This window comes from Poecile atricapillus, chromosome 14 (genome assembly GCF_030490865.1).
Source record: "Poecile atricapillus isolate bPoeAtr1 chromosome 14, bPoeAtr1.hap1, whole genome shotgun sequence".
In the NCBI taxonomy this organism is placed as follows: Eukaryota; Metazoa; Chordata; class Aves; order Passeriformes; family Paridae; genus Poecile; species Poecile atricapillus.
The window spans coordinates 11595700-11622048 of record NC_081262.1 but is presented as its reverse complement, the minus strand read 5'-3'; the positions used below and the strand labels follow the sequence as shown (position 1 = coordinate 11622048).

The 26349-nt window shown below is 46.7% G+C and overlaps 2 protein-coding genes and 1 long non-coding RNA gene across 3 annotated transcripts; 1 reads left to right on the top strand and 2 right to left on the bottom strand.

The window, feature by feature from the left end:
* Window positions 1-1777: 1777 nt before the first annotated feature.
* Window positions 1778-19064, top strand: LOC131584652 (uncharacterized). The gene is made up of 3 exons (XR_009278777.1): window positions 1778-1850; window positions 2915-3019; window positions 18974-19064. It is a non-coding gene; the product is annotated as an uncharacterized LOC131584652 (long non-coding RNA).
* LOC131584651 (cytochrome P450 2W1-like) lies at window positions 6648-15018 on the bottom strand. The gene is made up of 9 exons (XM_058849990.1): window positions 14723-15018; window positions 13003-13165; window positions 11003-11152; window positions 10754-10911; window positions 10165-10338; window positions 9050-9191; window positions 8457-8641; window positions 7827-7968; window positions 6648-7237 (listed from the first exon to the last, which is right to left on the bottom strand). Exons 1-9 carry the CDS (start codon window positions 14918-14920, stop codon window positions 7047-7049), a joined length of 1503 nt encoding a protein of 500 aa, XP_058705973.1. The 5' UTR covers window positions 14921-15018; the 3' UTR covers window positions 6648-7046.
* Window positions 17422-25615, bottom strand: LOC131584650 (cytochrome P450 2K1-like). The gene is made up of 9 exons (XM_058849989.1): window positions 25259-25615; window positions 22899-23061; window positions 22586-22735; window positions 22150-22310; window positions 21507-21680; window positions 20844-20985; window positions 20106-20293; window positions 19524-19665; window positions 17422-19151 (listed from the first exon to the last, which is right to left on the bottom strand). Exons 1-9 carry the CDS (start codon window positions 25481-25483, stop codon window positions 18964-18966), a joined length of 1533 nt encoding a protein of 510 aa, XP_058705972.1. The 5' UTR covers window positions 25484-25615; the 3' UTR covers window positions 17422-18963.
* Window positions 25616-26349: the final 734 nt, after the last annotated feature.

Sequence of the window (26349 nt, the reverse complement as noted above, 5' to 3'; positions counted from 1 at the left end):
GGGAAGAAAATGATTTTTGACATGGCAAAGGCTGAGGTCTTTATGCAATCCCCTCTGCAGTTACTGGGAGTTCAGACAGAGCATGGATCACGATGACTCATGATAAAGGCTGCAAGAACTGGCAGGAGTGCAGTAGCACAGGCTGTTTGTACCTCAGACAATTAGTTCTGTAAACAGATTTTTGTCATGTTTCTGAACTGCATGTTAAAAACTAATACATTGCCCAAGACTAGACATTGGAAAACAATGAAGGGAATAGTCCAAGGCTGAACGAGAAAGATCTGATGACCTAATATGTATATAATGCATACAACATGTGTGTGAGGGGGTTCATCTTCTTGTTAAGAGGGAGGCCCAGTGTGAGGAAGGTTCCCTGTGCTATTTCCCAATGACTGGCTGAGGATCCTGGCTGTGTTCAGCCCTGAGAGCCCTCCTGGGAAGGGAGGTTTCTGCACTGTACACAAACACCTCTGTGCCCTCCTGACTGAGCATTTTTTTGGCTGCAGGTTCAGGGGGAGGGAGGGAGTTCCCCAGCTGTCAGCAGAGGTGCCTCCCTGCCACCCCTCCTGTCCCCCTGCAGTTTATCCTCCAAACCACAAGATGTTCAGTGAAATCCCTTGTCCTGTTCACAACAGGGATGGAGCAGTGTCATCTGCTCCCAGCCTTGCTCTCTGGAACAGCTGGCTCATTTTTCTAAGGAAAAACAAGCCAGCCTGGGACAAACCCCATGCATTGAGCTTCTTACTGTGTCAGGCTGCAGGGAGACAGAGCTATAAACAAGCCAGAGCCAGAGCTTTGGTGTGAACAGCACACAGCTGCCTAAAATAATGCCTCCTGCCCAGAAAGATTCTGCATACCTGGGATTTCTGGGGGGATTTGTTTGTTTCTTTGCTTTTTGTCAGTACTTTTTGCAGCTGTACCCAGAATTAACCACAAAATACCGGCATGCTCTATTTCATGGGATTTTTAATCCAAGCAAGGCTAAGGTGGAAGAGAGGAGGAATCAGATCTCTTCAGGGAAGGCACAGACAGAGTTCCTTTCTTTAAAAACAGACCAGTGATAAAACTACTGAAAAACTGACTTAATTTGTGGCTGTAGAGAGAAAAGCTGATTCCAGTTATTTTCTGCTGGACGCTGTGTGAATGTCCAGAATTAACCTCTTGTCTCAGGGACAGCTGCATGTGTATTTGGGGGTTTCTAGGTTCAGGTTTTGCAGAAACCAGCAAAAATTCTAGCCAGTTAGCAAGAGCAAGAGATTTGTGAGTCTTATCCTGCAGCCAGTTCGTCTATAACATTGAGAAATGGTGTAAGTAACTTCCCTGCACATAAAATGCAGCTGCTTATTGTGCTGTGAAATTTAACAATGCTGAGTGTAATTGATTTATAATTCATGTGAAAGATAAAATCAATGATCTAACTTCAAAACAGAAGTGTTTTGGCTTACTAAACATTTGGAGATTTCTTTGTGAAATGCTTTATCTTTTTTTGCTTTATTACCTCTTTAAAAATGTAATTTCATTGTTTCATGAGTTTACTACCACTTTCTCTTAATTTAATTCATGTTTATAGGCTCTATCTAGACAAGTCTGATAGGCCCCATTCATTTCTGTAGAGAATTTTAACTAAGAGGAGGCTCTTTTATACATTAAAATTTTTTAGTTACCAAAAAAGAGACTCCAGCCACATCATGTGGTTGCTCATGTAAATGATTCCTCCATTAAGACACTTGAGTGTTACAAGGTAATGGGTGAGTTTAATTTTTATGTTTTCTTTTTAGTTGTTTAATTCCTACCCATTCCTTGGATTTCTCCTCCAACCTCCCAAGATGATGTTGAAAAAGGTAGATGAGGTGAGTGGGATCATAAAGAAATGCCTCAAGCAAAGGAAAGGGAGTATTAATGAGAACAACCTGATGAGCTACACTGATGCTCTGGTATTCAAACAAGAGGTATTGATGTGATATGATGATATGATGATTCCTAGTGCTGTACCTTATTCAGAGGTGCTGATGAGATTATTGTCTAATGAACACGCTCTGCAACTGTACAGAAATATTCAAATTTTGGGTAATCATCCTCCTATTTTAGTATGCTCAATACTTCATCCTGAAGGAAAAACCAGAAAAACATTGTCACCAGCTGTCAGCTACAGTCCATTCCTTGCTGGAGAGCGAGGCAATGTCACTTTTCCAGCACTCTCCAGGCAGAGACATCCCTCCCTACGGGCATGGGAGGAGGCAGCAGAGTTAGAGATGCAGAAATTCCGATGGCATTTATGTAAACCCCTCACCAGCTCCCACGTGGTGGATTTCACAACAGGAGCTGTTGTGTGGGAGTCTGGATCAGCCTGTGTTTGCCCTTTTTCTCCAAGTGTTTGCATCCGCATTCTTGGGCCGGGCAGTGTGACTGGGGAAGGTGTTTCCCACCAGCAGCAGGAACAGTGGAGCTGATGTGTCAGCGGTGTCCTGAATCTTCATGACTCTCCTGTGGCTCATAGAAGGGCCTGGCACACACACACAGACAAATTCCAGCTCCCTCACTTAGGTATTTTTCTGCACCTCTCATCACATTTCTGCTTTCTCAGGATCCACAGGTAGAGGTTGGAAGTCCTGAGCTGGTCCTACAACCACTGCCTAGAGCAGATAAATGTCATGTGGTGTTGAAAAATGGTTTAATTTGTGCAATTGGTTCATTTTGGGGCTGCAAAAATCTCAACTGTGTAAATATTTCTTCTGAAAACTGAAGAAATTCTGTACTGAAATGTCAATGTGATGCAACTTGTCACTTGCCTGCATCCCTCTGTAATATCTCTGGAGCCCGGGTTACCTGTCCTAGATCTCTCTTGTTATGCTAAAAGTGCTTTTTTTTTCTTCATATATCCCTAATAAAAGCAATACATGTTTTCTTTATGCAGACCATGATGCTCCTGCGCTCCCCTTGTTGTGGCTGGCACTCAAAGAGCATCCACAGCACTGCAATGGGGCCATCCTGCTGCTGCTGAGGGACCCTCAGATTCAAAGTAAGGTTTTTCTTTGCTTTCAGTGTGCTGAAGTGTCCTGCAGTCACTTTCTAAGTGATGCTCACCTGTAAAAGCTTATTAGGCTCTCATGTAGGCCGGAGAATCCAAAATCTGGATGCTCTCCACCTCCATCCAGGCACTGAACGCTGCCATTCAAGATGAAAGCACCTGAGAGGTTGTTCTGTACCCCAGGGCTGCAGACCTCCTGTCCTGGGGTATTCCAGCCAGCATTCAGCAGGAGTTGGGGTTCATGGGTGTTTTACCACTGTGCCTGTCCTTTGCCCTGCAGGAAAGGTTAACACAGAGATTGAGTTCTTGGCCCTGCCTGCTTCCCTACCTTGGAGATGGCATTTCCCAATGCAGTGATCCATGAGGTGTGGACATTGGTCACTCTCGTGCCACAGGTTCCCTGGTGCCCCTCAGCTGACCCCCCCTCTAAAGGCTGCTCCACCCCCAGGGGTTGCTGCTCTCCAGGTGAAGGGGGTGCAGCACACCAGTGATCCTCAGGGCCAAACAGCACCAGGAGTGAGCAAGCCTCAAGCACAGGGCTTTTGGTGGGGAAGAGCCAGTTTCCTAATCCCTCATCTCCTCTGAGTCCAGTCCAGTGGCAGCATGACTTCAGGGTAAGGCACACTTCCCTTTTCCTAGAGCTCACTCTTCATAACCTGGAGCCTGTTCCTTCCTCTCGTCACTCTCTGCTGTTTGTGCCCTGCGGAGCAGTGCTGCCTCTGAGCTGCCAGGACACTGCCTCTGCCTCGCTGGGGGCAAGGAGAGAGCAGCTGGGCAGCAGGGGAGCCTGGCCCACACCTTTCCTCTGCTTCATCACTGGGGAGCAGCCAACAGCTGCTGTAGCTTAATCACAGAATTGTTTAGGTTGGAAAAGACTTTGAAGATAATCAAGTCTAACCATCAACCCAGCACCACCATGTTCACCACTAAGCCATGTCCTCAAGTGCTGTATCCATGTGGTTTTTTGGACACTACATTGCACCTCTGGGCTTCCTCCACCCTGCTGGATTAGGGCCAGGTCACACATTAGCCAGTAATTCCAGTGAACTGGGTATCTTCAGTAGCAAAGGGCATTATTGGCAGGTGCAAGCCCAGGAATTGGTTCTCCAGAGGAAGAAGTTGGCTGCCAGACACAGCCCAAAGGGAGGAATGCCGAGTGGGCAGGCCAGAAGCTTGCAACATCCACACACGCTACAGCAGAGCATGGTTGTGCTGTGGGGAACGGCAGGGATCCCTCTGCTCACCCCTGTGCTGCCAGAGAAAATGGGGAAAATGGGAGTTGCCAGGTGAATTTAACCCCAGCCATTCCCTGCACGCCACCTGATTCTTGCAGGTTAATGGGAAATGAATATCTTTGCACCCAGCCTGGCAGCAGGTGAGTGCAGTTGGACTGGGGGGGCATAAACCCTAAAGACTTAGTTCTGACTCCTTCCCCAGCCCAAATTTGTGCTGGCAGGGCGTTCTAGCCCTGAAAGGACCACAGGGCAGGGCTGGCTGTGACTCAGAGGGATCGTGGTGCCATCTCGTGGCAAAAATAAAGTAGAAATTGGATTGTGTGCGATGCTCGTTGCTGTGGCCAGTGCAGAGGGGCTGCAGGTGGAGTTGCTGCAATCCTTGTCCCTCTCAGGGCAGCAGCCCCTGGTCCCAGCATCACACAGCCCTGGGGGTGGCAGGTGGGCCATGGGACAGCTGCCAGCACCGTGAGCCACAAGGTGGGTTGGGGTTGGGGTTGTTCAGATCTGACTCCAAACATCAAGGCACCTGTCCTGCCCCAAGGTGTTTGCCTTCGATCCAGGTGAGAGTTGCAAAGCACAAACATGTTTTGCAGCTACAGGGAAGACCTTCAGGGGCACTGTGGAATGTGGAAATGGTATTTCCACCTCTGAGAGCCAATGTTTACTGCTAGGTAAATAGATAGCTGAGTCACAATCAATGTTCTGCCATCGCTTGGCTGAGCAAATAAACAGGAGACAGGCACTTTATTTTATGGAGATATATTCAGTGGTGTAATTCAGTGTGCTGGGGAGGGATCACTTCTACCCATCTGCTGACACAGGCACAAGTAGGATGCATTTTTCAAAGGAATCAAAGGAACCTGTTTTTGTTGGATGTTTGCAGCTCCAAAGGCTGCTGTGCCATGGAGAAAGGAATCCATCTCTCTACTTCAAAGCCAAGAACCTGAGAGCCCATGGGAAGGGGGCAGGTCTGAGGTTCCACAAGTGAATTTGTGCAAAGTTGAGCCCAGTTCAGTGCTGCTTCTTAGAGCACTGCACTTCTGCCTTATCTAACTTTAGAGTTCACACTATTTTTGGAGGGTTTAAAACAGGAACAGTCCTGGCCTTTCTGAAGCCAAAGGCAAAAATCCTTATTTTTATTTCAGCAAGACCAAGACTTCCTTCACAGAGTTGATACATGGTTTGCTCCCAGTTGCTTTACCTGTCTCTCCTTGCCCTCCCATCCAAAGCAGAGGGTCAGCACCAGCATCAGGGAGGCTGTGGTGGAAATCTTTAATTCAGCCTCTGCAAGTAAGAGGCATTGAAGTGAAGAACTGAGGCAGTCCCCAGGGCTGACTCACAGCCCATAGCTGAGGAATTTGCCCTGGTGAAAGCACCCTGCAGGTATGGAGGGCCTGTGGTTGAGCTGGTGTTTGCTAGGATGAGCATATGCAGAACTTCTCACCCATGAGATACATCTAACTTGATATTTGTTGTCACTCTGGGCTCAGGACCAGCCTTTCATGGTGGTTGCATTTCTGTGTGCTGCAATGTTGGGTGCCAGGTGTAGGAAATGTAATGACGACATGGGATTAAAACTTTATTGGATTCCCATGAAGGGGAAACAAACAATATGATAAAGCACATGATAAGAAAATGCATGTGGAGGAGTGGGAAGTCACAGGCAGATAAGTGGATGGAAAATTGCCCCAGCTCTCTGTCAGCTGGAGTAAGGCTGTGAATGTGATGGCATGTAAGAGTGCCACAGATAGGGACAACAGGCAGGCTGAGCTACAGAGGAAAGGAAGCCAACCAAAACCAGCTCTCATTTATCCCTGATCCCTTCTCTGTGCATGTGTGTGTGCAAAACAAGCACTGTGAAATTAGACTGCATTTGCAGGGGAATTGGATGGCTGGCTCCAAAGGCCAGACCATCCCAAACACCAGAATGACTGCTGGTGAAGGCTCTTAACATTAACCAGGATATCTGAAGAGAGGGAACGATCTTTGCTGCTCTTTAACAAGGTCAGGAAGGACAGAGATGCATAAAGCTACCAGTGGGTATAGTTTATTTTTCTGTATCATTAGCCCTTTATGACTAGATGCTGGTGCAAATCTCATGTGGCCTCATGATTTAAATTGCAAACTTAGAAATGCAGCTCCTGTTTTGTTCTGACTGGGGAGCAGTGTTGAGCTCAGTAGCAGCACTTGCTTATCTGAAGAGGTTTGCAGACTCTGGGGCATCTCCCAGGACACTGTTCCAGGGCAGAAGTGACTGAGTCCTCAAGTCACATGAACTGATCAGATTTTTCACTCTGGGTTTGGCTTGGCTGCCTGGCAGGTGCAATCCAGGTAGGATTTTGCTGTGAGCTGTGGAAAAGCTCGGGAGGTGTCTATGGATGTGTGATCCATGGCGTCTTTCTGCGGCCTCCAGCAAACCGTGGTTTGTTCCTCCTCAGAATTCCGAGCAGATTTCTGTGACAGCACCGTGGTGATCCTGGGTGCCTGGTGTTGTCCCTGCTGCTCATGGGCTGCATCCCCTCCACCAGAGCAGCAGCCTGGTCCCTTCACCAGCTCCGTGCATGGTCTGTCTTGAGAGGTGGGGTGTGATTGTGAGCACCAGGGTTTGCCTTTGCATCTCCCCCACAGCACAGGAGCAAAGAGCAGCCCTGGGGGGATGGAGCAGTGAGGGGCAGTGGATGGAGATGGTGGGAAGGGGATGTGATGGTGTGGCAGGATGGGGGGATGGAGAGTTTGAGCAAAGTTGGGCTCTTGGACCCCGAGGCTCTGGGCCAAGGCCGTGGTTATTCCCTCAGCACAGCACACGTTGCCTGAGGCTGAGGCCTTAATGTGAAAGTCGTTTGGGGGACGGTGAGGTCCAAGTCAGACTCTGAAACTCCCGGCTGGGGTCGGAAAGTGAATGTTTGGAGCAAGCCCACAAAGAAGACAAACAGCTCCATCTTGGCCAGGCTTTCTCCGATGCAGTTCCGCCGCCCTGCGGGTGAAAGCAGAGTGTTTACCTCATGGAAAAATCCAACTGGAATGTTTGCCATGGGCACATTAGCATCTGAGATGTTGCAATGGGAGCAGGAGGGAAACCTTGAAATGCACTAAAGCATTTTGGAGTAGAGGGGCCTGTGTTGCTGAAGGTTCCTGCCTGTCACAGGCTACAGCCATTTCACAGGTTTATTACACATTTATGGTGTGCCCTCTTCTCTCTTTAGCTCTTCCAACCCTCTCAGCATCTTTAACCCTTTCTTTTGGAAAGCAGCCTGATAGAAGAATGCTACCTCTTTCCAAAGTGGAATAGTTTGATACTCACTTTTCCTGTGGAATTTATCCTCACATACCTCTTTCAGATAAGAGCGTGTTTCTTCTTTACTACCCTTCTTTGTGCTATATTTAGCAGTGGGAGAGCTGTGCTGTCAGAGCAGCCATTTGCCCAGATGCAGAACAATTGATTCCATTCAGTTGTCTGGTTGCTTATTGACTGAGTTAAGGGCAGTATTTAGACATGAAGACCTCATTAATGTGTATTGTAATGAAATGGCTCTGCCACCTGTGCAGGTCCTCCCTTTAGTTACCTGTGGAGAAGGGCAGGAAAGCTCCTTTCTTTACAAAATTCCCTTCAGCATCAAGAAAGTGGTTGGGGTTGAACTCATGTGGTGTCTCCCATTGTGTTTTATCCAGCAGCACTGAGGTAAGGGATGGGATTACAATTATACCCTGGAAGAAAAGTACACAAAGGCACAAGAGATCGCTAAGTGCTGTTTTGGTTCATTTTCTCACACAGACTTTGGTGTCCCAGGAGATTTTCTCCATCTGGAGTAGGTGGAGACCATGAGGGTTTTATCCCATCATCCAGCAGAGAGAAATCAGTGAGATTTTCCCACTAGTGCCAAGGATTGAAGCCAAACCCCACATGGTGCTGCGAAAACCTCAAGTGGAAGGTAAGATCCTACAAATTCTCTGGCAGATACTTCATTGTGCAGATGGCAGCAAGGAGGTGAACCAGCACTGCTCATGGAGTGAGGAAGTCCTGAGCATGAGAGGGACTGGACTGAGTCCTATGGCACACTCTGGGCTCAATATAGAAACTCTTCTGGGAACGGTTTGGGACTCTGTCCTGTAATTCCCTCTAACTAAACCACTCTCCAGTGGCGCTGGTGGATCTGGGGAGGGTTTTGTGTTCCTGGGGGGGAGCAGATACCTACCTTGGGAAGGAAGTAGCCTCTGAAGTGGGTGTCAACAGCAGTGCAGCGGGGCACGTGTGGCAGGAGGGTGATGAACCTCTGCACTTCGTGCAGCACCGCGTTGGTGTAGGGCATGCTCTTCCTGTCCTCATAAGTGGCCCAGCTCCCAGCTTTGACCGTTCTCCCAATCTCCTCCTGAACCTTTTCTGGAAGGAACAAACAAAAGGGATGTGTCCCAGCAAGGAAGCCAACTTCCTCCTCGGATTTGGTTTGGGAGAGGGGGAAAAACCCCTATTTTTCCAGAGTTTGAAGAGAGAGAGAGAGAGGATTTTTAAAGCAGCAGTATGGGTTTCCCTGCTCTTTGGTTAATTCAGGCATGTGGGTGGGTTGCTTCCTCAGCATCATACTCTGACCTCCATTCATCCTCTCTCCTAGCAAGTCAAAGGGGCTATTTTATTGTGACTTTGATCAACATTTAGTTACATTAGGGGTTCATCACAGAGGAGAGCGAGGATTCAGCTCTCAAGGCAAAAGAGCTGCTGTGGATCTGAGCCCAGGCCTCTTCCTTCCCCATTTCAGCCTTGCCATGGATGGAGTAGGTAAAAGCTGCTCACTTTGAATCTCTGGGTACTTCATCATGAGCAGGATGGACCACTGGAGTGTGGTGGCAATGGTCTCTGTTCCAGCCATGACCAGGTCAAGTATGGATGCCATTAAGTTGTCATCATGGAAGAGGCTGTCTTTCTTGTTCTTCTCCTTGAAAAACACAGAGGTAAGAAAAGTCATAAAGCCATCAGTCTGAGTATTCAGCAAGCTCAGGAAATGCTGCAAAACCTAAGCACAGCTGTCTGTGGTCTTGTGTTTGTGAAGTGGGTGATAAAATACACCTGATATTGAATGCACAGCATCCACCAGATATGGAGAACCACAGATAGAAGGTTTGGAGGGGAGTTTTGGTTCAACACCCATCTCCCCTGAAAGCAGGCTGAAACCTGGAGATTCAGTCTTGCAGGTTTGGAAGGAGCCGGTCTCTGCCCTGAACAGAAGCAGATTCAGCTAATCCTACCTCTGAGGTACTCCTCCTCCTGCTCAAGGCCAGGTTTGAATCCCCAGCTATGCTCAAAATCGCCTTTCAGGCAATATCTGCCTGGGCTTTAGTACTGTGCTAACTCCTCCTTCACATAGCTGAGTAGAATACTTAGTGCCTAAGGTCAGCCTGGATCCAGCTGGAAAGAAGGAAAAGCCCAGAGCCCAAATATTTTGTATTGAATGAAATCAACTGATGTGTGAAACTGCCAAGCCTCTGCTAAGTAAGATGCAGAGCAGGGTTAGGACTTGTACTGATGATTTATCATTCAAGTACTTTAAGGGGATCATTCATCTTGATGGAGCAACTGTATCAATGATTAATTGATTTGTTTTCATAAAAAGAAAAGCAGAGTCAGCTTTCATGTGAATTCATGCATTTTCTACTAGGAGCAAGTAGTTGATCTCACATTATTAGTGCTACTATTTCAGGAGTGGATTGAGAGTAGCTTTTGTATCTTAATTTTGATAGAAAAATATACCAATTGTAAGAGCCTGGCATCTGATTTAATTACCACTGGAGTAACAGCATGGATTTCAATAGATTTACATGACATGACTGAAATCAAGACTCAGCAACTCATTTAGCTAGAAAATCAAAGGAGACATTGCAAACAGCCAACAGAGCTAAGCAGTGCAATACCTCTTGTTGCTTGAATATCAGTGCATCGATGTAGCTCCTCACACTGTTCTCATTGATATCCTCCCTGCTTGCCTTCATGTATTGCCTTAAAATGGCACGCACATCTTCGATTTTCTTGAGCATAATCTTGTGGGTTTTGAAAAGAAATCCAAGGAACGGGTAGAAATTGAAATACTAATGAGAGATTAAAAAAGAGACGCATTAGGCCTGCAGAAATACCACACAGAATCATACAGAATCACCTGGGCACATGCTGAAACAGCTTTTTCCTAAGGGCCAATGTATCAGCTGAGTTTTGTCTTTAGTATCTCAGCATCCCAGGGACTTCCCAGGTAATTTCATAAGCTAAAGTAACCATAGCTCAGCTCTCATTTTAGCTCCACACAAATGTGCAGGATGGGCCAAAAGGAAAGTAGGCAAGGGGGATCTGAAGCAGATGGTGCCACCAAAGTGGCATGTGGAAAACTGTCATGTTTTAGGTGTACTGGCTGGTTCTGAGCATTTGAAAACTGCTGAAGTAAATCCTATTGTTGGAGTGGCTCACGTGCCAGTGTAAAAAAATTTTACATCTGTGGGATAGATTACTTACATTTAAATTTGGGGATCCCAGAAGAATCATAACTTCATCTATGAGTCTTAAGAGAGTGAGAAATGTTGGGTCCTTGTAGTCAAACCTGTCCCCAAAGAGCATGATGAAGGTGACGTTGATGGGAGCGCAGTTGAAGGACGGCAGGTTGAAAGGTTCCCCTGCAGCGGGAGCAGGATGGGAAAGCTGTGAGACGTGAAGCAGCTGTGACACACTCGAGGCTGGAGAGCCCTGCCATCATCCCCAGCTCACCTTTGAAGGATTTGATCATCTCGATGAGGAAGTGAAGCTCCTCAAAGATTCTGCCTTCTATCATTTGTTTCCCCATGCCAAGGTTGCGCATGCTGGAGACGGTGAATCTGCGCGTTGTCCTCCACAGCTCCCCGATGGAGAAGAACAGACCTGGGCAGCCCGTGAGAAACGTGCTGGGCTCAGGCACGGAGGAGCCCCCCACACCAAACCAAACAGGGCACAGGGTGAGCAGGGAGCTCCACAGGTGTTTCTGCTGCCTGTTTTCACACGGATTTAGGGACTACAGGTCTGCCCTTTCTGTGTGCCTCATCCCTGTATCCTCTCAGCTCCATTCTCACTGAGCCTGTAGCTTGGGAAAGGCAAGCTCCCTCCCAGCACAGTTACCCCAGTCCTCTCCTGAGTGGCAGGTGGGCAGGTGTGGCTTTCAGACCAGTATGGGTTGGCTGTAGAACTGGGGGGAGATGTTGGTTTGAGTCAGTCATGAGACATTTTTGACCCTGCTGGTTGCAAGTCCAGTGCCTCCAGCACCTTGTGTCTCTGAAGCTTCTCCCTTCATCCTATTTTAGTCACAAAGGTAATTTATCTGTATGGGATGGGATAATTCAGTCTCCTCAACCCTAAACTGTTTTATGGAGATTCCCAGCAGTGGCAAAAATGCTGACATTTTTGTGGAGGTTTCTGAGCTCATGCCATGATGATCTCTAGCACCTCCAAGTAGGGATGGGTATTTCATCCCATCAGAGTTCTGTAAAGAAAAAGTCAGGTCAATAATCCAAAAACTATCTCAGATTGTGGTCATTTGAAAAGCTGGATGCCAGCACTTCACATCTTCATCGTGGCTGTGAGGCTTTTAAATATGTTTGCTTTTCTGTTTTAAAGCAGTGTAGTTTTAATTTGGATAACAAAACTTTTTGCTCCAAAAATGTCAAAGCAAATTTCTAAACTTCACAATTTTTAATTTTTCTTTAATTTATGCAATTTCATCTGGATCGTTCCTTTTCTGAGAGCATCTTCACAGTCAAAAAATCGGCATTTCTGAAGAAAAAAATGTTTCATGGAAAAATTTGTGGCCATTATTGCTCAACAGCCCGTGAAAACTTCCATCTTTGGGTCACCTCTAAGTGCCTCAGACTTGGGCTGAGAAGGTGAATGTGAAAGGACTCACGATGCAATACTGATTGTCTCCCACAGGGATGTTTTACATGTAAATTAGCTCTAAAAAATACCTTTCTCCTCATTGATTCCTTTTATTTATGTAGCGAAAAATTCATCTATTGATATTACAGCTGGCTAATTTAATTTCTAATTCTAATCCCAGCTTCAGCCTGTGACCAGCATATCAAGCTGCCTTTTGGTTCTCCCAGCTAAAGCCTCACATGAAGCAGAGGATGGACAAAGCAAAAAGTCCTCTGAAATAGTCAGGGGTGGAAAGTAACCTTGGAAAAAAACATGGGATTATTTGTGGGGGTGAATTTCCAGCCTCAGCCTCTTGCTTCTGCCTGAACCCGTTTCAGGCTGATCAACCTGAGAACTTTTGTGAGGAGGCAAAGGTGTGGGAACTGACACAACAAAGGCAGCAGGAGAAAGGGAAAAACCCCACAGCTCCCAACAGCCAAGCCAGGTAGTCCAAAGTCTCCTGGAAACCAGCAGAGGGTTCATAAACACGGATGTGACAGCAAGCCACTCACACTGACATCTCACAGAGATTAACCCCAGAATTACCAGAGTGCCTTCAAAAATACCACTCCTCCCACCCCTCAACTTTTTGGATATGGCTGCAACTGTGTCAGCAGAAATGATGGAAGGCCAGGAGTCATTGCATGCAAGGAGAGCCAAATGTTTGCTGTCACTTGGCTTCAGGAGGGCCCAAGGGGATGTTTAAAAGCTGGGCTCTAGGGATGCAGTTAGGCTGTGCCTCATCATCATCATCATCGTCATCATCATCATCATCATCACAGACACTAAACGACAGCGTCATCCCTCCCACCCCCCTCTAGTACCGTTTCCATTCTGAATTTGGTCAAATATTGGGATGGATGGTCTGTCTACAAACTCCTCTGTGTAGTTCACAAGCGCCTCTCGCACAACTTCGTACCCGGTCAGGACCACAACTTTCTGGAACCCAAAGTGGAGGGTGAAGATGGGGCCGTATTTTTCTGCAAGCTGAAAAAAGAGGCAAGCTGTGACAGTCAGGAAGGGAGGGAACATGCAGGGAACAGCACCTCTTGCTGTCTGAAAGGACATTTTTTATCCAGGCATCCTGCTGGGAATGGCTGCAGAGCCACTACCTGCAGAAGGGAACCTGTGAGCCAGAGCTCATCATGGTCAAACACGAGGTGTTTTGTACAGATGCCTCACTGGCATCTGTATGGAATTCAGGCATCTTGCCATGAAGGAGCCCCCACCCCCATCAGTGCATCACTAATCTGGTTTTGCTGTTAAGGAGAAAATAAATGAAAACCTAAAAGACCCGTCTAAAGACTGGACCTCAAATGGCAGCTAAAATTGGCAAACTGGAGAAAGACCAAGAAGAGAAGATAGTTCAGTGCAAATACTGATGCTGTCACAGAGGAAAGCTTTGGTCTGATGTTCCTGGTGTACTAAAGCACTCCTGCATCCTGCCCTAGACTGGGGCAGCAGTGTCTCTTTCACAGGACAAAGAAGGTGCCCACCCAACAAACCCCAGTCGGTGCCAGCTGCTTAGTGCAAACACCATTCTTTGCTCTCTGTGGGGTGAGATGGAGGGATAACCCCTCTGGAGAAATCCCAAAGCAAAGGCAAACACAGGCAATACCAAGCACAGCCTAGCAAGGGACAAAGGCACGCGGAGGTAATTCCAAAGCGCCGTTCAGAGGCTGCAGCAGCATCTGCCCAGCCCTGCTGGGTAAACTGACCCCAGCCCTGACATTGCCCGTAACAGCTCCAGGTGCTGGGGCCTCACCCCACGGCAGCAGGAACCCCCTGCTCCCGCAGCACAGCCCGATTTGCCGAGTGCTGGTGTCACAGGAGCCGTGGACAGCTGGCTCTGAACCCCCTGCCTGTGGGGTCACTGTCCCAGTGACCCCAGCGTGGGTCAGTGCCACCAGCCAGGCGGGAACGCCTCGTCCTGCGGCAGGGACTGACCGCCACCGTCAGTGGGGTAAGCTGGCTCAATTACAGGTGAGTGTACAGCTCACAGGGTGTTCAATCTGGGTCCCCAGCACAGCTCTCCCATCTCTCCCTTGCACTAGACTTTAATGTGGATCCCATTCATCAAGAGGGAAAGGGATTCTGCAATGGAGCGTCTGGATTTGACCCTCTCCGCGGCACTTTTGGGGTCACTGCATTGTGGAATTCCTCTTGCCACATCTCCGGGGCTTAGGGGAGGGAAGCAATTTAATTCATGTTAGTTATATCCTAATGCTTTAAAAGATTTCTGGGTGTCCAAGCTGTCAAATTAATATTTCAAATCCCAAAAGCATTATAGACTTCATGTACATCATCACAATTACATGAAGAAATCCCATATTACCCAGAGGTCTTTTTTTAATGGTTGATTGCTCCTAAATTACATTGCATCAACACAGACATTGACTAGAAGAAGCCCAGAAAGATATTATAAAGCAATTTTCACACCTTTACAATTCAGTTTGAATTAAAAAAGACAAAAAGTTCTTACTGATACATCCCAGGCAGCTTTAAAATCTATGAGGGTCTGGGTTAGGGGTTTTTTTGTCCTACCTTCATTAGTGATTTATCTTGCCTTCTAAGATCCACCAAGTGCAGGTTACCAATGATCGGAAGAGGAGTTGGACCAGGAGGTAATTTAAAAGCTGGATTTTTATAGCCAGTTGAAAAATAGGCTACAGCTAATAATACTGCTGCACACAGCAGACAAACTAATGCAGGATCAGAGAGAAATGAAATTAAAAAAGACATTTTTTTTTAGTAATAATCTGGTTTTTGGGGTTAGAAGCAATAAAATTGCAGTGGCACTGTTCAGTTTCTGCCAGCTGGCTTTCTGTTTGCTCTCTGCAATTGCTACAAGCACTCAATTCTTATTAAGGTTTGTAGAGTACCTAAATAAATACTGCATACTCCACCCTCTTTAAACACCTCAGAGAATGTGGTCTAAGCAGTTTGCAAAGCCTGTCCAGAAGTAAAGAGAGTTTCAAATTACAAACCCATGCATGTGTGTGCAAGAACATATACATGGGAAAAGGTGCTTGGCATTCCTCTATCACCTCCTCCTCCCTGAGACCTCAAGGTCCTTCATTAGCAGTGCTGTGACCCTCCAAGCACTCTGCTGACACAGGGAAATGAAAAGGTTCTTGGAATCCTATTAGAACCTCCAGATTCAGGTTTAGGTAGGATTTGAGGTCTCCATGTTACTAGAGACAAAAATCAGTATTGTTACAGGAGACTTTAGCTTTCTTGATGTCAAGTGGAGATCAAAGGTTGTTAATAATGGTAAAGCCCAACTACCCCTGGGGGGTTGTAGCCCATAAACTTCTTCATAAAGTCAGCTCTGAACTGCCTGGGAGGGATGTGATTTCAGACTTTGTGTCTGAGGTAGAAGACATGTAATAGCTAGCCACGGAAAATTAGCTTGGATCAAGTGACTGTGAGTGGATTCATGAGGGCAACTGAAAGGAAAAATTATATTTGAAGCTTCTGAGAGGACTTCATTTTGCAAGAGCAGGTTCTAAGGGATAGAGGGAAGAAGTTAGTGAAGTTAATGAAACCAGCTGACCTGGCAGGCTCCAGAAGGGGAACAAGACAGGAGAATGGAGTGGTTTTAAGTCAAAGATACTAAATACCTGGAGCTTGCATCCCTCATAAAGGCTTAAGCCTTGTAGAAAATAATTGAGGTCTACCTGGTTGAATAGTGGTTTTCAGGAGGAAGTTTGGCATAACCAGCCAAAGGAATAAAATCATTCAGGGAAGAAAGGGCTGTCTTACATGATGAGGAAGCACAAGGCCAAAGGTACATTTGTCCAAAGGTTAGATCATATAAAGGCCATTATTTAGCAAATATGGGCCCTCAGCCTTGTAAATGCAAAGAAGGCAAGGAAGGAGGTGGATGTGATCCAAAGTGGGGCATGGTCAGCAGGGTCCTGGAGCAAACAGCTGCTGGGCACTCAGCGGAGCTGCCTGCGTGGTGTGGAGATGTTGCAGCACAACAGCCACCCAGAAGCAGAAGCAGGCAGTGTGTCGCAACATTTCTGGGATTTATTTTTTATTAGTTTCCAAGAAATGGGCTGGAGGCAATGGTTTCCCCCACAGCATGCCTAGGATGACTCAGCCCTGCCTGCTCCATGAGCTAAGAGGCAGAGGGGCTGTGAAGACAGGCAGGAAGGATCACAGCTGGCACAGGATGCAGAACGTGGGCACTGTGATGAGAACTTGCAATGGCACATGCTCTGTGCCTGGGCAAAATGTTTGTTCCTTCAGGGTTTTCTTGGACCAGCAGCACCCTGCAGGGCAAAAGTTATGTGCTGCTGCTGCTCTCCTGGTATTTCATCCTTGCCCTGGGAGCCTCTGAACTTATATAAAGGCCTTTCAGAAAGAGACTTAAATTATCTCTGAAAAGCCAGGGGGAGTGTATTGTGGTTTTTTTTCAACGCAGGCTCTGAGTGCAATGCATTAAAATGACAAAGGTAAGTAAAAGTCTTGCGATGACAAGAAATTCCTGTCTCACTAATGTGTCTGGTACGTGTTTCGCTCCGGAGCCGCGCTGCTACGTGCTGCCCTGCCTGAGCACACAGAGCCGAGCACAAAGCACCAGGCACTGACACTGCTCTGGGAGCATTCCTGGGGCAGCCAGGCCCCTCAGGGTGCTCATGGCCCAGTTGTCCTCCATCCCTCATGCCCACGTGGCATTCAGCCACCGCTTGTCACCCGGGTGGTACTGGTGAGGGCATGGAGCATTGGGTATCAGCCACCTAAAGGTAAACCACACCACTGCCAGCCAGCCAGCCTGGGCCACTAAAGCACCAGCCCTGCATCCTTTAACCTAAATCCCCCAAAATCTCTGTTCCTTTCCTGCCAGCCCCATTCTTGACCAGCAGTGCATCCCAGACTGCAGCCTCGGACAACTCCTGTGGGCTTTTACTGTGATGGGTTCCTTGTAAGCACAGGCAAGAGACACAGGAATCACTGAAAGGGGCCACATCAGAGAGCCATGTCCTACCTCACACAGCAGCTGGGATTTTCTGGAGCTAGAAGTCCACCTATTTCCTTTGAGATGTTTGTGGCTGTGAGTATTGCTCACTCTTTGTGCTGCTGAACATGTCCTGGCTGCAGGCTGCCCACGGATCCCTGTGCTCACCCCTCTCGTGCAGGAGTATTGGAGGTGGTGCAGCCCAGCTTTATCAGTTTGACCTGAAATCAACTTCATACTGTCACACCAGATAGATCAACAGCAGCAGAACAAAATATTTAATGATTAAGTGGGTGAAAAGGTCAGGCTTGCAGTAGTTAGACTGCAAATAGAGCAACAGCAAAACAAACGTAAGCAAGCGCAGCAGCAGAGGCTTCCTTGTCACAGAGCTTGCTGAGCACTCCCTGAGCTGTGCCCAGGAGCTGGAGCTGGTGGTACAGCCCCTGACCAAGTGCAATGCCAGCACAAGTGGAAGGTGCAGAATCACTGTTAGAGTGCTGCCTTTAGTTGTGTGAACTGAAGCTAGTGAGGAGAGTCAGTGTCTTGGCTGGGGGCTGCTGTATTTTGTCATCCCTTCATATTCTTTTTCGATCCTTTACTTCCATTTGCAGCACAGCTCAGCTTTAGATAACAGTAACTTTAGTTTTCTGCTGTAGGTTTACCATAACTGCCCCATTTTCAGTCAAATGGACAATACTGTCCCTATTCATCACAGCACACCTGGTGATTGAGACTGAAGTTTGGAATTAAGAGCCTGTGGATGATGGCTCCCCTGTAGTCAGTGCAGAGAGTGAGAAATGACAACCTTATGGCAGCTGATTCGTCCCCTGAAGGATCCTTTCTCTCTGTGAAGGGTACAGAAGATGTACAGAGCAAGCACAGCTCCTGAGGTGCCAGTGGAGCAGGGGGCTGAGTCTCTCCCAGCTCTCTGGTGGAGTGTGGCAGTCCTGCTGCCCAGCCCCAGCTCCACTGCCCTCACACTGCCTCGTATCTCTGCAGCCACGCTGATTCAGAAACTCTTCCCTTGCCATGGCTGCTCATTTTCTGCCAGTTTAGGGATCTAAGATGGCCTGATAAGGGATTGGACAAGTTCCAGAGCCAGCATGAAGCCAGGAGAGGTGAGGGAGTGGTAGAAATGCCTCTCTTAGCAGAAACAGAAAGCTGCTCCATTGGCCCCATCATAAATGGGCTGCTCAGCATAAAGTGCCCGGTGTGAGTTGGAAAGAACCCACTTCCCAAACCACTCAGATGTTTTCTGATAATTGTCCCTTCCCTGGGTCTTGGCATCAGCCCATGTTACACCCTTGTGTCTGGGACTCTGTAATAAAGATAAGGCAGGTTGTATCGCACAATGGAAGCTCAGTCTGAGGCTCAGCTGAACAACCATCCTGAGGAGCTTTCCAGATCCTTTGAGTGTCTCTTGTCTCCAGCTGGGCCATTGATCAGCTCTGCTATAGGGCTTGGACTTTGGGCTGAGAAATTCCCCATAGAGGCTGTCAGGGGAGAGCTCTGATGGTTACATCTACAGAGGAGGTCTGAAGGCATTTCACTCTTTCAGAGTGTCCTGAAAACAGCATCTCTGATGTTCCAGGAATGAATCATAGTTCCTGAGAGCAGAACTCAGAGCTGTCCAAAGGGTTTGCATTATACAGCCATTGCAAGAGCTGTTGTAGAGAATGTCATGAATGAGAGAAAGTAACAATGCCTGGTGTCTTCCTTCCCCTAAAGCCCAGGGACAGCTTTTCCCCACTGTTGCTAGATTTGCTTTAAAGCTTGAGTGTTCACTAAGTGTTCACTACTCTAATGCTGTGCTGTTTGATCATTCACAGGGCACAGCACAAACCAGGTGAGGCATGGGAGTCAGGGTAAAGCCAACATCAGCAGTGAGATCCAGGTCTGACTTATCCACTCCTGGAGGAGGTTGGAAAACAAATTTGCGGAGCAAGCCCGAAAAGAAGAGGAACAGCTCCATTTTGGCCAGTCCTTCACCAAGGCAAGCCCTTCGTCCTGAAAACAACCAGGGAAGAAGTCAATGATCAGCACTGTAACTATTAATGTTGATGTCTGAGACTTTCTAAACTGGAGGTACACTCTGGAAGAGCAGGCTGCTGAGGTAGGAAATCTCTCCTTCCTTCTTTCTGTACATTAGAGGTGCTACTGATTTGGTCTCAAACTACACAGAAGTCTGTAGATATATGAAAATTGTTCAGTGACTGTGAGTAAATCTGTGTCTCCCATCTCTCCCAAAGAAGAGGTGGTTACCTACAGCAGTGGTGGATAGGAGAAATGACCAGAAATCCCTTACCCTCTGTTCTGTGTCCCTGGCTTTCCTGAAATCAGGGGGAACTGCCATTAGCCTTGCATCCACACCCCTCTTACCTATGGAGAATGGAATAAATGCTTCTCTCCTAATGAAGTTCCCATTGGCATCCAGGAAATGGGAAGGGTTGAACTGATCTGGGGTTTTCCAGTGTAACTCATCATTCAGAGCAGAGGTCAGCAGTGGAATAATCTCAGTATCCTGAAAGGGACCAAAGAAACTCATGGAAGGGGAGACCACTCTCCTACTTGACCCAGGTGACAAGTAGAACTGGGGAATGCTTCCCTGCCCCATCGTGGCTCTGTTTTCAGTAGCTGCTATTTTATTTCTTGGACCACAAAACATTCCTCTCTTACAAAGTCAGATCCTTCAACAAATGTACTGGGGTAGAGGTTCCACATTTGAAATATAAGATTCAAAGCAGTGAGATTTAATTAAATCTCTGGTTAATCATGATTCAAACAACTGTACCATACCACAATCCATTGTATGTTTATAATAATTATCCTGGATCCAAGACAAAGGGTCACAGCACAGATTAAACTATACATCACTGTGTCTTTAGTTATTTGTTTCTTCATCTGCTTTAAAGAAAGCTGTGAGGAATCTGTGCAGCATAAGCTGCCAGCCTCAGAGCTCACCTTAGGAATCACATAGCCTCGGAAATTCACATCGCTGGGAGTCGATCGTGATACGCCCATGGGGACAATATTGGCAAACCTTTGTATTTCATGTATTACTGCTTCTGTATAAGGCATTTTTTTCCGGTCCTCCAACTTAGGCAGCTCTCCTGGTTCAATGACATGGCTCATTTCTTCCTGAATCTTTCCTTGGAGGGAGAAAGGTATTAAGAAGCTGATAACAATCTCATCTTGCAACTGAAATGGCTACCAGTTTGGCAGAGATGAAGAAAAGGGAAAACTGTAAATGTCTGGGAAGGGCAGAAGTGGGTAAGTCAGGGGATGGTGTGGTTCTTTCAGGTTTGTTGTTGAGCTAAGGCAGCTTGAATGGAGTCACTACAGTCCATCTCATGCCTGGCTCTCATTACACACCTTTGTTACCCCATAACCTTCAACAGAAACCAGATCAGAATCAGCTCCTGAGGAGACCTTAAGTGACGTAAGCCCATAGCCTGCAGGTGAATAATGATGGGGGAGCTCCACTGTGACTGTAGGCTGCCCCTTAGCCTCCCCCACTTGGCTGGGCTGGTTTATTGCAATCCAGATGAATAAAATTCCTTTGTAAAGTCAACAGTTGCTATCTCTTACAGAGCACTCAAAATAATTACTCTAGGCAGCACTGAATGGGTTCCACTCCCTTCCACAACCAAAGCCGTAAGCATGCAACAATAAATTGTACAAGAGACTTGTCCTCCTTACTCTGAATTTCTGGGTATTTCATCATCAGAAGCAGCCCCCAGCGCACAGTTGTGGATGTAGTCTCAGTCCCAGCAGCAAAGAGGTCCAGAGTTGAAAACATCAGGTTTCCATTGCTGAATGCGGTGTGTGGTTTCTTTGACTCCTTCAAAACATGTGGGTAATACAGCAAGTGGTACCCATATGTGACTGTGTTGCCACCATTTTTATCTGCATTTTAGCTTTCTGTGACTTATATGTGCTGGAAAACTAAACATTTTGTCTTTTGGCATTAGGGCCTATGCTGTGTGGAATTTGTCTTGTCCCAAGCATATGTGTAATCCCCAAGTTTAGATATTAGAAGTAATTCCAATAAATTGGAATTTATTTACTACAAGACAGTTTATCACTGTACCATTCCTGCAGGATGATTTGGGATGATCTCCTCCTTATGTGTGCTGAGTGGGAGCTTATTTCACCCTCATGGGATGTCTCAACAACTAAATCCCTTTAACCAGCAGTTCCAGTGGGGCCATGAGCGAATCCAGCACAGCTCAGTGTATGAGCTTTGATAAATTCTGCAGTTCTTCTCTTTCCACTCACTCCCAGTCCCTGACAGATGGCCAGTCCTAAGAATAAGTCAGAGCTAAGGGAACAGAAAGACACTGGGACTCAGCTTTAAAGTACCTTTTTTTGCTTCACCAGAAAGGCATCAACAAAGCCTGTTAAGTCATTTTCATTAAGCTCCTCTTTGTGCTCCTGGAAGAGCTTCTGGAGAAAAGCATTCAGTTCACTGATATTTTGTAGCACAGTCTTGGAAGCTCCAGACAGAAATCCAAGGGATGGGTAGAAGTTATATAACTGTGGAGCAAGAGAAGTTTTACTGTTAATTGATATTTTTAAATACATACTGGTATCCCAAATCACACTGCTGGTCCCTTGTCCTATGCCCTGACATTTCAGGCTGCAGTTCCCCCCGTTCAACAGTCCAAGGAGCTCTGGATTCCTGCAGAAATAGCATGTTCTTTCTGTAATTCAAGGAGGCAGGTTTGGAATTGTGCTTCTGCTCTTCAAAGAGGGTAAAGTTCCTTTCCTCAAGACTTTGTTGTTTTGGTTTTTTTCTTTTACTAATAAGCTGCACTGACTAAGTGCAGGAGTCTGGGAATCTGTGCATTGCAGATACAGAACCACAGATTTGTTCTGTACAGGCTGACTGACTGATACTGTTCTTGTTCTCAAGGAGCAAGATGTGGGAGGCCAGGAGAACAAGTGCTGGAAACTGGATATCCCCCAAAGAACAAAGAGCTAAAACATAAAATTAAGCTCTTACCTGCACCATAGGGGAGCCCAGCAGCTTAGTATTTTGATTTATCAGCTTCAGCAAAGTTAGAAATACTGGATCATCATATTCAAATCTCTTTCCAAACAATATAGAGCAGATGACATTGGATACAGCATTGTTGAGTATCATTTTTGTGTCAAATGGTTTCCCTGAATTTCAAGCAATGAAAACAAATGACAAAATGACTATGTTCATTTCAGTCAGGTTCTTATGGAAATATAGTCCTGAGCTCCCAAAGAAAACTCATTCCCCACCCAGGATTCATAGCAGGGAGCTCTGTTTCAGTGTTTTAAGGCCTTGGTTCAATTGCACCCTATGCTGAACTTTAACCAAAGATACCATTTACTCAAAGTTAAACTTTCATTAATCTTTATTGTTCTGCTAGACCTGTTCTCTGTCTCTGGATGAAAGACTTGACACTCACCATGATAGGATTCAAAATATTTGATCAGGGAATTTACTTCCTCCAGGATTCGGACCTCAAGGGTTCTCTTTCCCATTCCGAAATCTCGCAGTGTGGACAAGGTAAATCTTCTCATGGTTTTCCATAGCTCTCCATGGCTGAATGCTATGCCTAAAATAAGGTGTAACATCCTTATGGCACCTGTGGTTCATAAATGTTCGTACACACTGGTACCTCCTGAGATCACAAAAAGTGATCTGTAAGAGGACAGTACTCTCTGCTGTGAGAATATAATGAACAGAGACAAAACTTATCCAAGCAAAAGGTCAGTTACCATTTCCTTGTGTCATTTTCCTAAATATGGGTATTTCTGCCCTTTCTCCAAACTCTTCAGCATGATTTAAAAGGGCATCCTTGATGGTTTCATATCCAGCCAGTACCACGACCTTCCTGGGTCCAAAATGCACCGTGAAGACATTGCCATATATCTTGGAGAGCTGTCAAGGTGAATAAATATGTTCATTCAAAGCCAGATCTGGACTCAAAACACTAGTACTGGCCATTCTAGGAGGTTTCTAGACCAAAAGGAGCCTCCCATCCCTGCCTGATGTCTCCAGGTGCTGCTGTAATTCAAGTAGTGAGCAACAGCTATCGATTGCCAGCATCTCTGCTTGCACCCTGTTTGCACAACAAGGTGTCTGCTATCACTGCTCCTATCAGGGGAGTCAGTAGAGTGCCATTGCATTCCTGTGGTGTTCTGCAGTAACAGGCCAGCAATACCACCTTGGGAGGCTGGTTGGAGAATGCTGTAGCAGGCAGGCTTGGTTATTGTAGTGCTGGTGACCTGAGGCAAGCAGGCATGCACACACCTTTGAGGCTGAAGCCACAAACACTGCAAAAACAAAGCCAGACAATAACTCTTTCTTTCAGGACAGCACTTGTCTCTAATTATGGCAAGGTGGGTAGTGTTGCAGTCATCACAGAATTATTTGCTGGCCACCAGAAACTGAATCCAACTAGGAAGCATATTCTGGTAGATAATGTCACAGGAGCATTAGGCTTTTATAGCAAATTAAAAATGAATCATCTGTTACCCTGAAAGGTGGCTTTGACAAGCTAATCATTCACTTGGTATTTTAGGCTTCGTTTAAACACACTGCAAGCCATCCACTCCAAATGTCTTCTTGTTTCTGATGTGCCTGGGTTACCATTTTCTATGCATTAGATAGATTCCACAAATTGAATTTCAGATTAGAAGCAGCTCCTGTTATTATGCCAGACAAATTGAATTTGTTTTCATCAAACAGTGGTTTGACGGCTTGGGAGATAACATTAGCACTGGTTCTTTCATCCCTGGCAGCTCACAGAGTGTGTGGCAGAGCCAGGGGCAGGGAATCACAGCTGCCTCTGAGCCTTCCTTTGGCCATCTCCTTGCATTAGTGCTTCCTGGCATCCGCTCTGGTTTTACTCAGCAGTACAATGTGGCAGGCCTGAAAGCCCAAATAAAGCTTCTTGGTAGATTATAGGAAATCAGTCTGGTGCTGTCATATGACTTTTGTACCATAAAATCCCCCAGTACTGCCAAAAATAGTCCATAAATAGTTTCATATCAACATCTTCAAACATACCCGGGATCAGATGGCAGCTCAGGACCAGAAGCCCATCAGAACTAATCACTACACAATTCTCTGCCCCATAAATCAAGGCAGATGAGCACTGTGTGTCTGCTGTAGGAATTCTGTACTTTGGCAACACAGGATGCCCTTTCTTCTAAAGCTGACTGGAGGATTGCAGTGTCTGCCCTGCCCTCTCACTGCAGATGTTCAAGTGGCTGAAGGAGCTCTCTGGGGACCAGCTTTCCCCCACCGTAGTGTCCAGCAGGCACACAGGCATGTCACAGATCCCTCACAGCACCTCAATTGTCTCTACAGCAACCAGATCAAATCTGAATTCCCACTGAATTGTCCCCAGCTCCCTATGGGAACACAGCAGACACTTTCTGAGACAAACATTGCCGCTGGCTTTTTAATATTTAAGTCTTTTTTTTTTTTTTTTTGGCCTGTCTTTTAGAAATATAAGTATCCATGGAGCTGTGTAAGCAAAAGTAGTTTGTTTTGATAGACATATAAAATCCACGCATCAAGTCCTCAGCCACCTTGGGCAGTGTGTGCAGGGGGAGGCCTGGGGAAGCAGAGTTGTGGTTTTCTTTGCATTGCAGAGATGTAATTAATTTTGGAAAAAAGTGTGCACAGGACACTATGCATATCCTCTTTCTCTCTGCTGTGGGGATGGGACCTTTTCTTGCTGCATCCCTTCCATCCAGCCATCCTTCCTAGAGGTCTGGTGGCAGTGAGACATCTCTTGAAGGCAGCAGCCTGGCTCAGCTCAAGTCTTTTACCTGCAGCCTCTGAAAGGTTCAAAACACCAACAATTTGGAGTAGATTGCATGGGGTGGGTGGTCTACACTTGAGTGTGCATGAAGAAAGGAGTGTGTGTATTATATTCACATACCAAATGCAAGTGTGCATGTGTGCACCTCTGAAGGTAAAGTCGTTCCGCCAGCCTGCCTGTGTGCCACATATCTCATTGCTGCTCTCTACACAAAGCAAACACAACCACATTTGTATTTCCCCAGCTGCATTTCTCGTTTCAGGAATTGCACATTTGCCCCCTGCCTGCTCGCTCAGCCCCTACCTCTGTCAGCGACTGGAACGGCTTTCTCAGGTCCACCACATTCAGGTTCCCGAGCAGAGGAAGAGGTCGTGGCCCAGGGGGCAAATTGCAAACTGACTTCTTGGAGCTGGAGAGAAAGCAAAGGAGAGCAAAAAGCCCTGCTGCCAAGCAGAGCAGTGAGCTGGAGCCCACGTACTGCAGGAAACTCTGCACAGCCATGTCCAGATCAGGTGAGGGTAAGAGCATCTTGGGGTCCCTTTATAGCCCTTCTGTTACTGCCTGAACACACCTTCTGGGGAAGTGGTTTTACACAAGGAAAAAGGATCTGCAGATTTGTTTACATCCACTTATACCAGATGTACTCCATTGTCCTGCCAAATAAAACACCTCTTTCATTCTGAACCATGGATTATCATAATCCGGAGTTCTTGTTTCATCTACAACACTGGGACGGGGTGTTTGTTTTCCAGTGAAGATCTGTGTTATGGGCATGTTGTTCTCTACGTGATTTCAGGGTCAGAACTCAAGGACAAGACCCATGCTGGACAGCTGTCACTGTGCCAGGTCACAGGACTCAGCTGGACCGCTGGTGATGCAGTGGAGGAAGCAGGACACAGGAGAGAGAGCCCACAATAACGCATGGCCCAGGGTGCAGCTGGCAAGCAAGCCCTTGGGGAGGACAACACTGACCACAGAGAAGCTGGAGTGCTGGTTGCATGAAGATGTGCTAATTCAGGATTGCTGACAGGAGCAGATCTATTTACAGGTGACAGCTATGATTGTTTTTGCTTTCCTGCCACCCCAGTGAGATCACCTCCTTGAGCAAATCAGTGTTTTTATTGCTAGCATTGTTACTGTCTTTGTCCCAAAAATCCCCTACCAGCAATCCCAAAATGCCCCTGAAACTGCTTCAGTCACTGTTTGGCAGTTTCCTGCCCAGAGAGCTGGGTGCCTGGATGGCCATGCCTGGCTCAGTATTTGGTGATGACTCTCTCTGTTTATGAACAGCTGCATGCAATCCTCTAGGAGAAACCATCCCCTGCAGGCAATCCTGATTGAGAAAGAGATCCTGAATCCTTGTAACCTGGGAGGAGCCAGGATCAGCCTCTGCA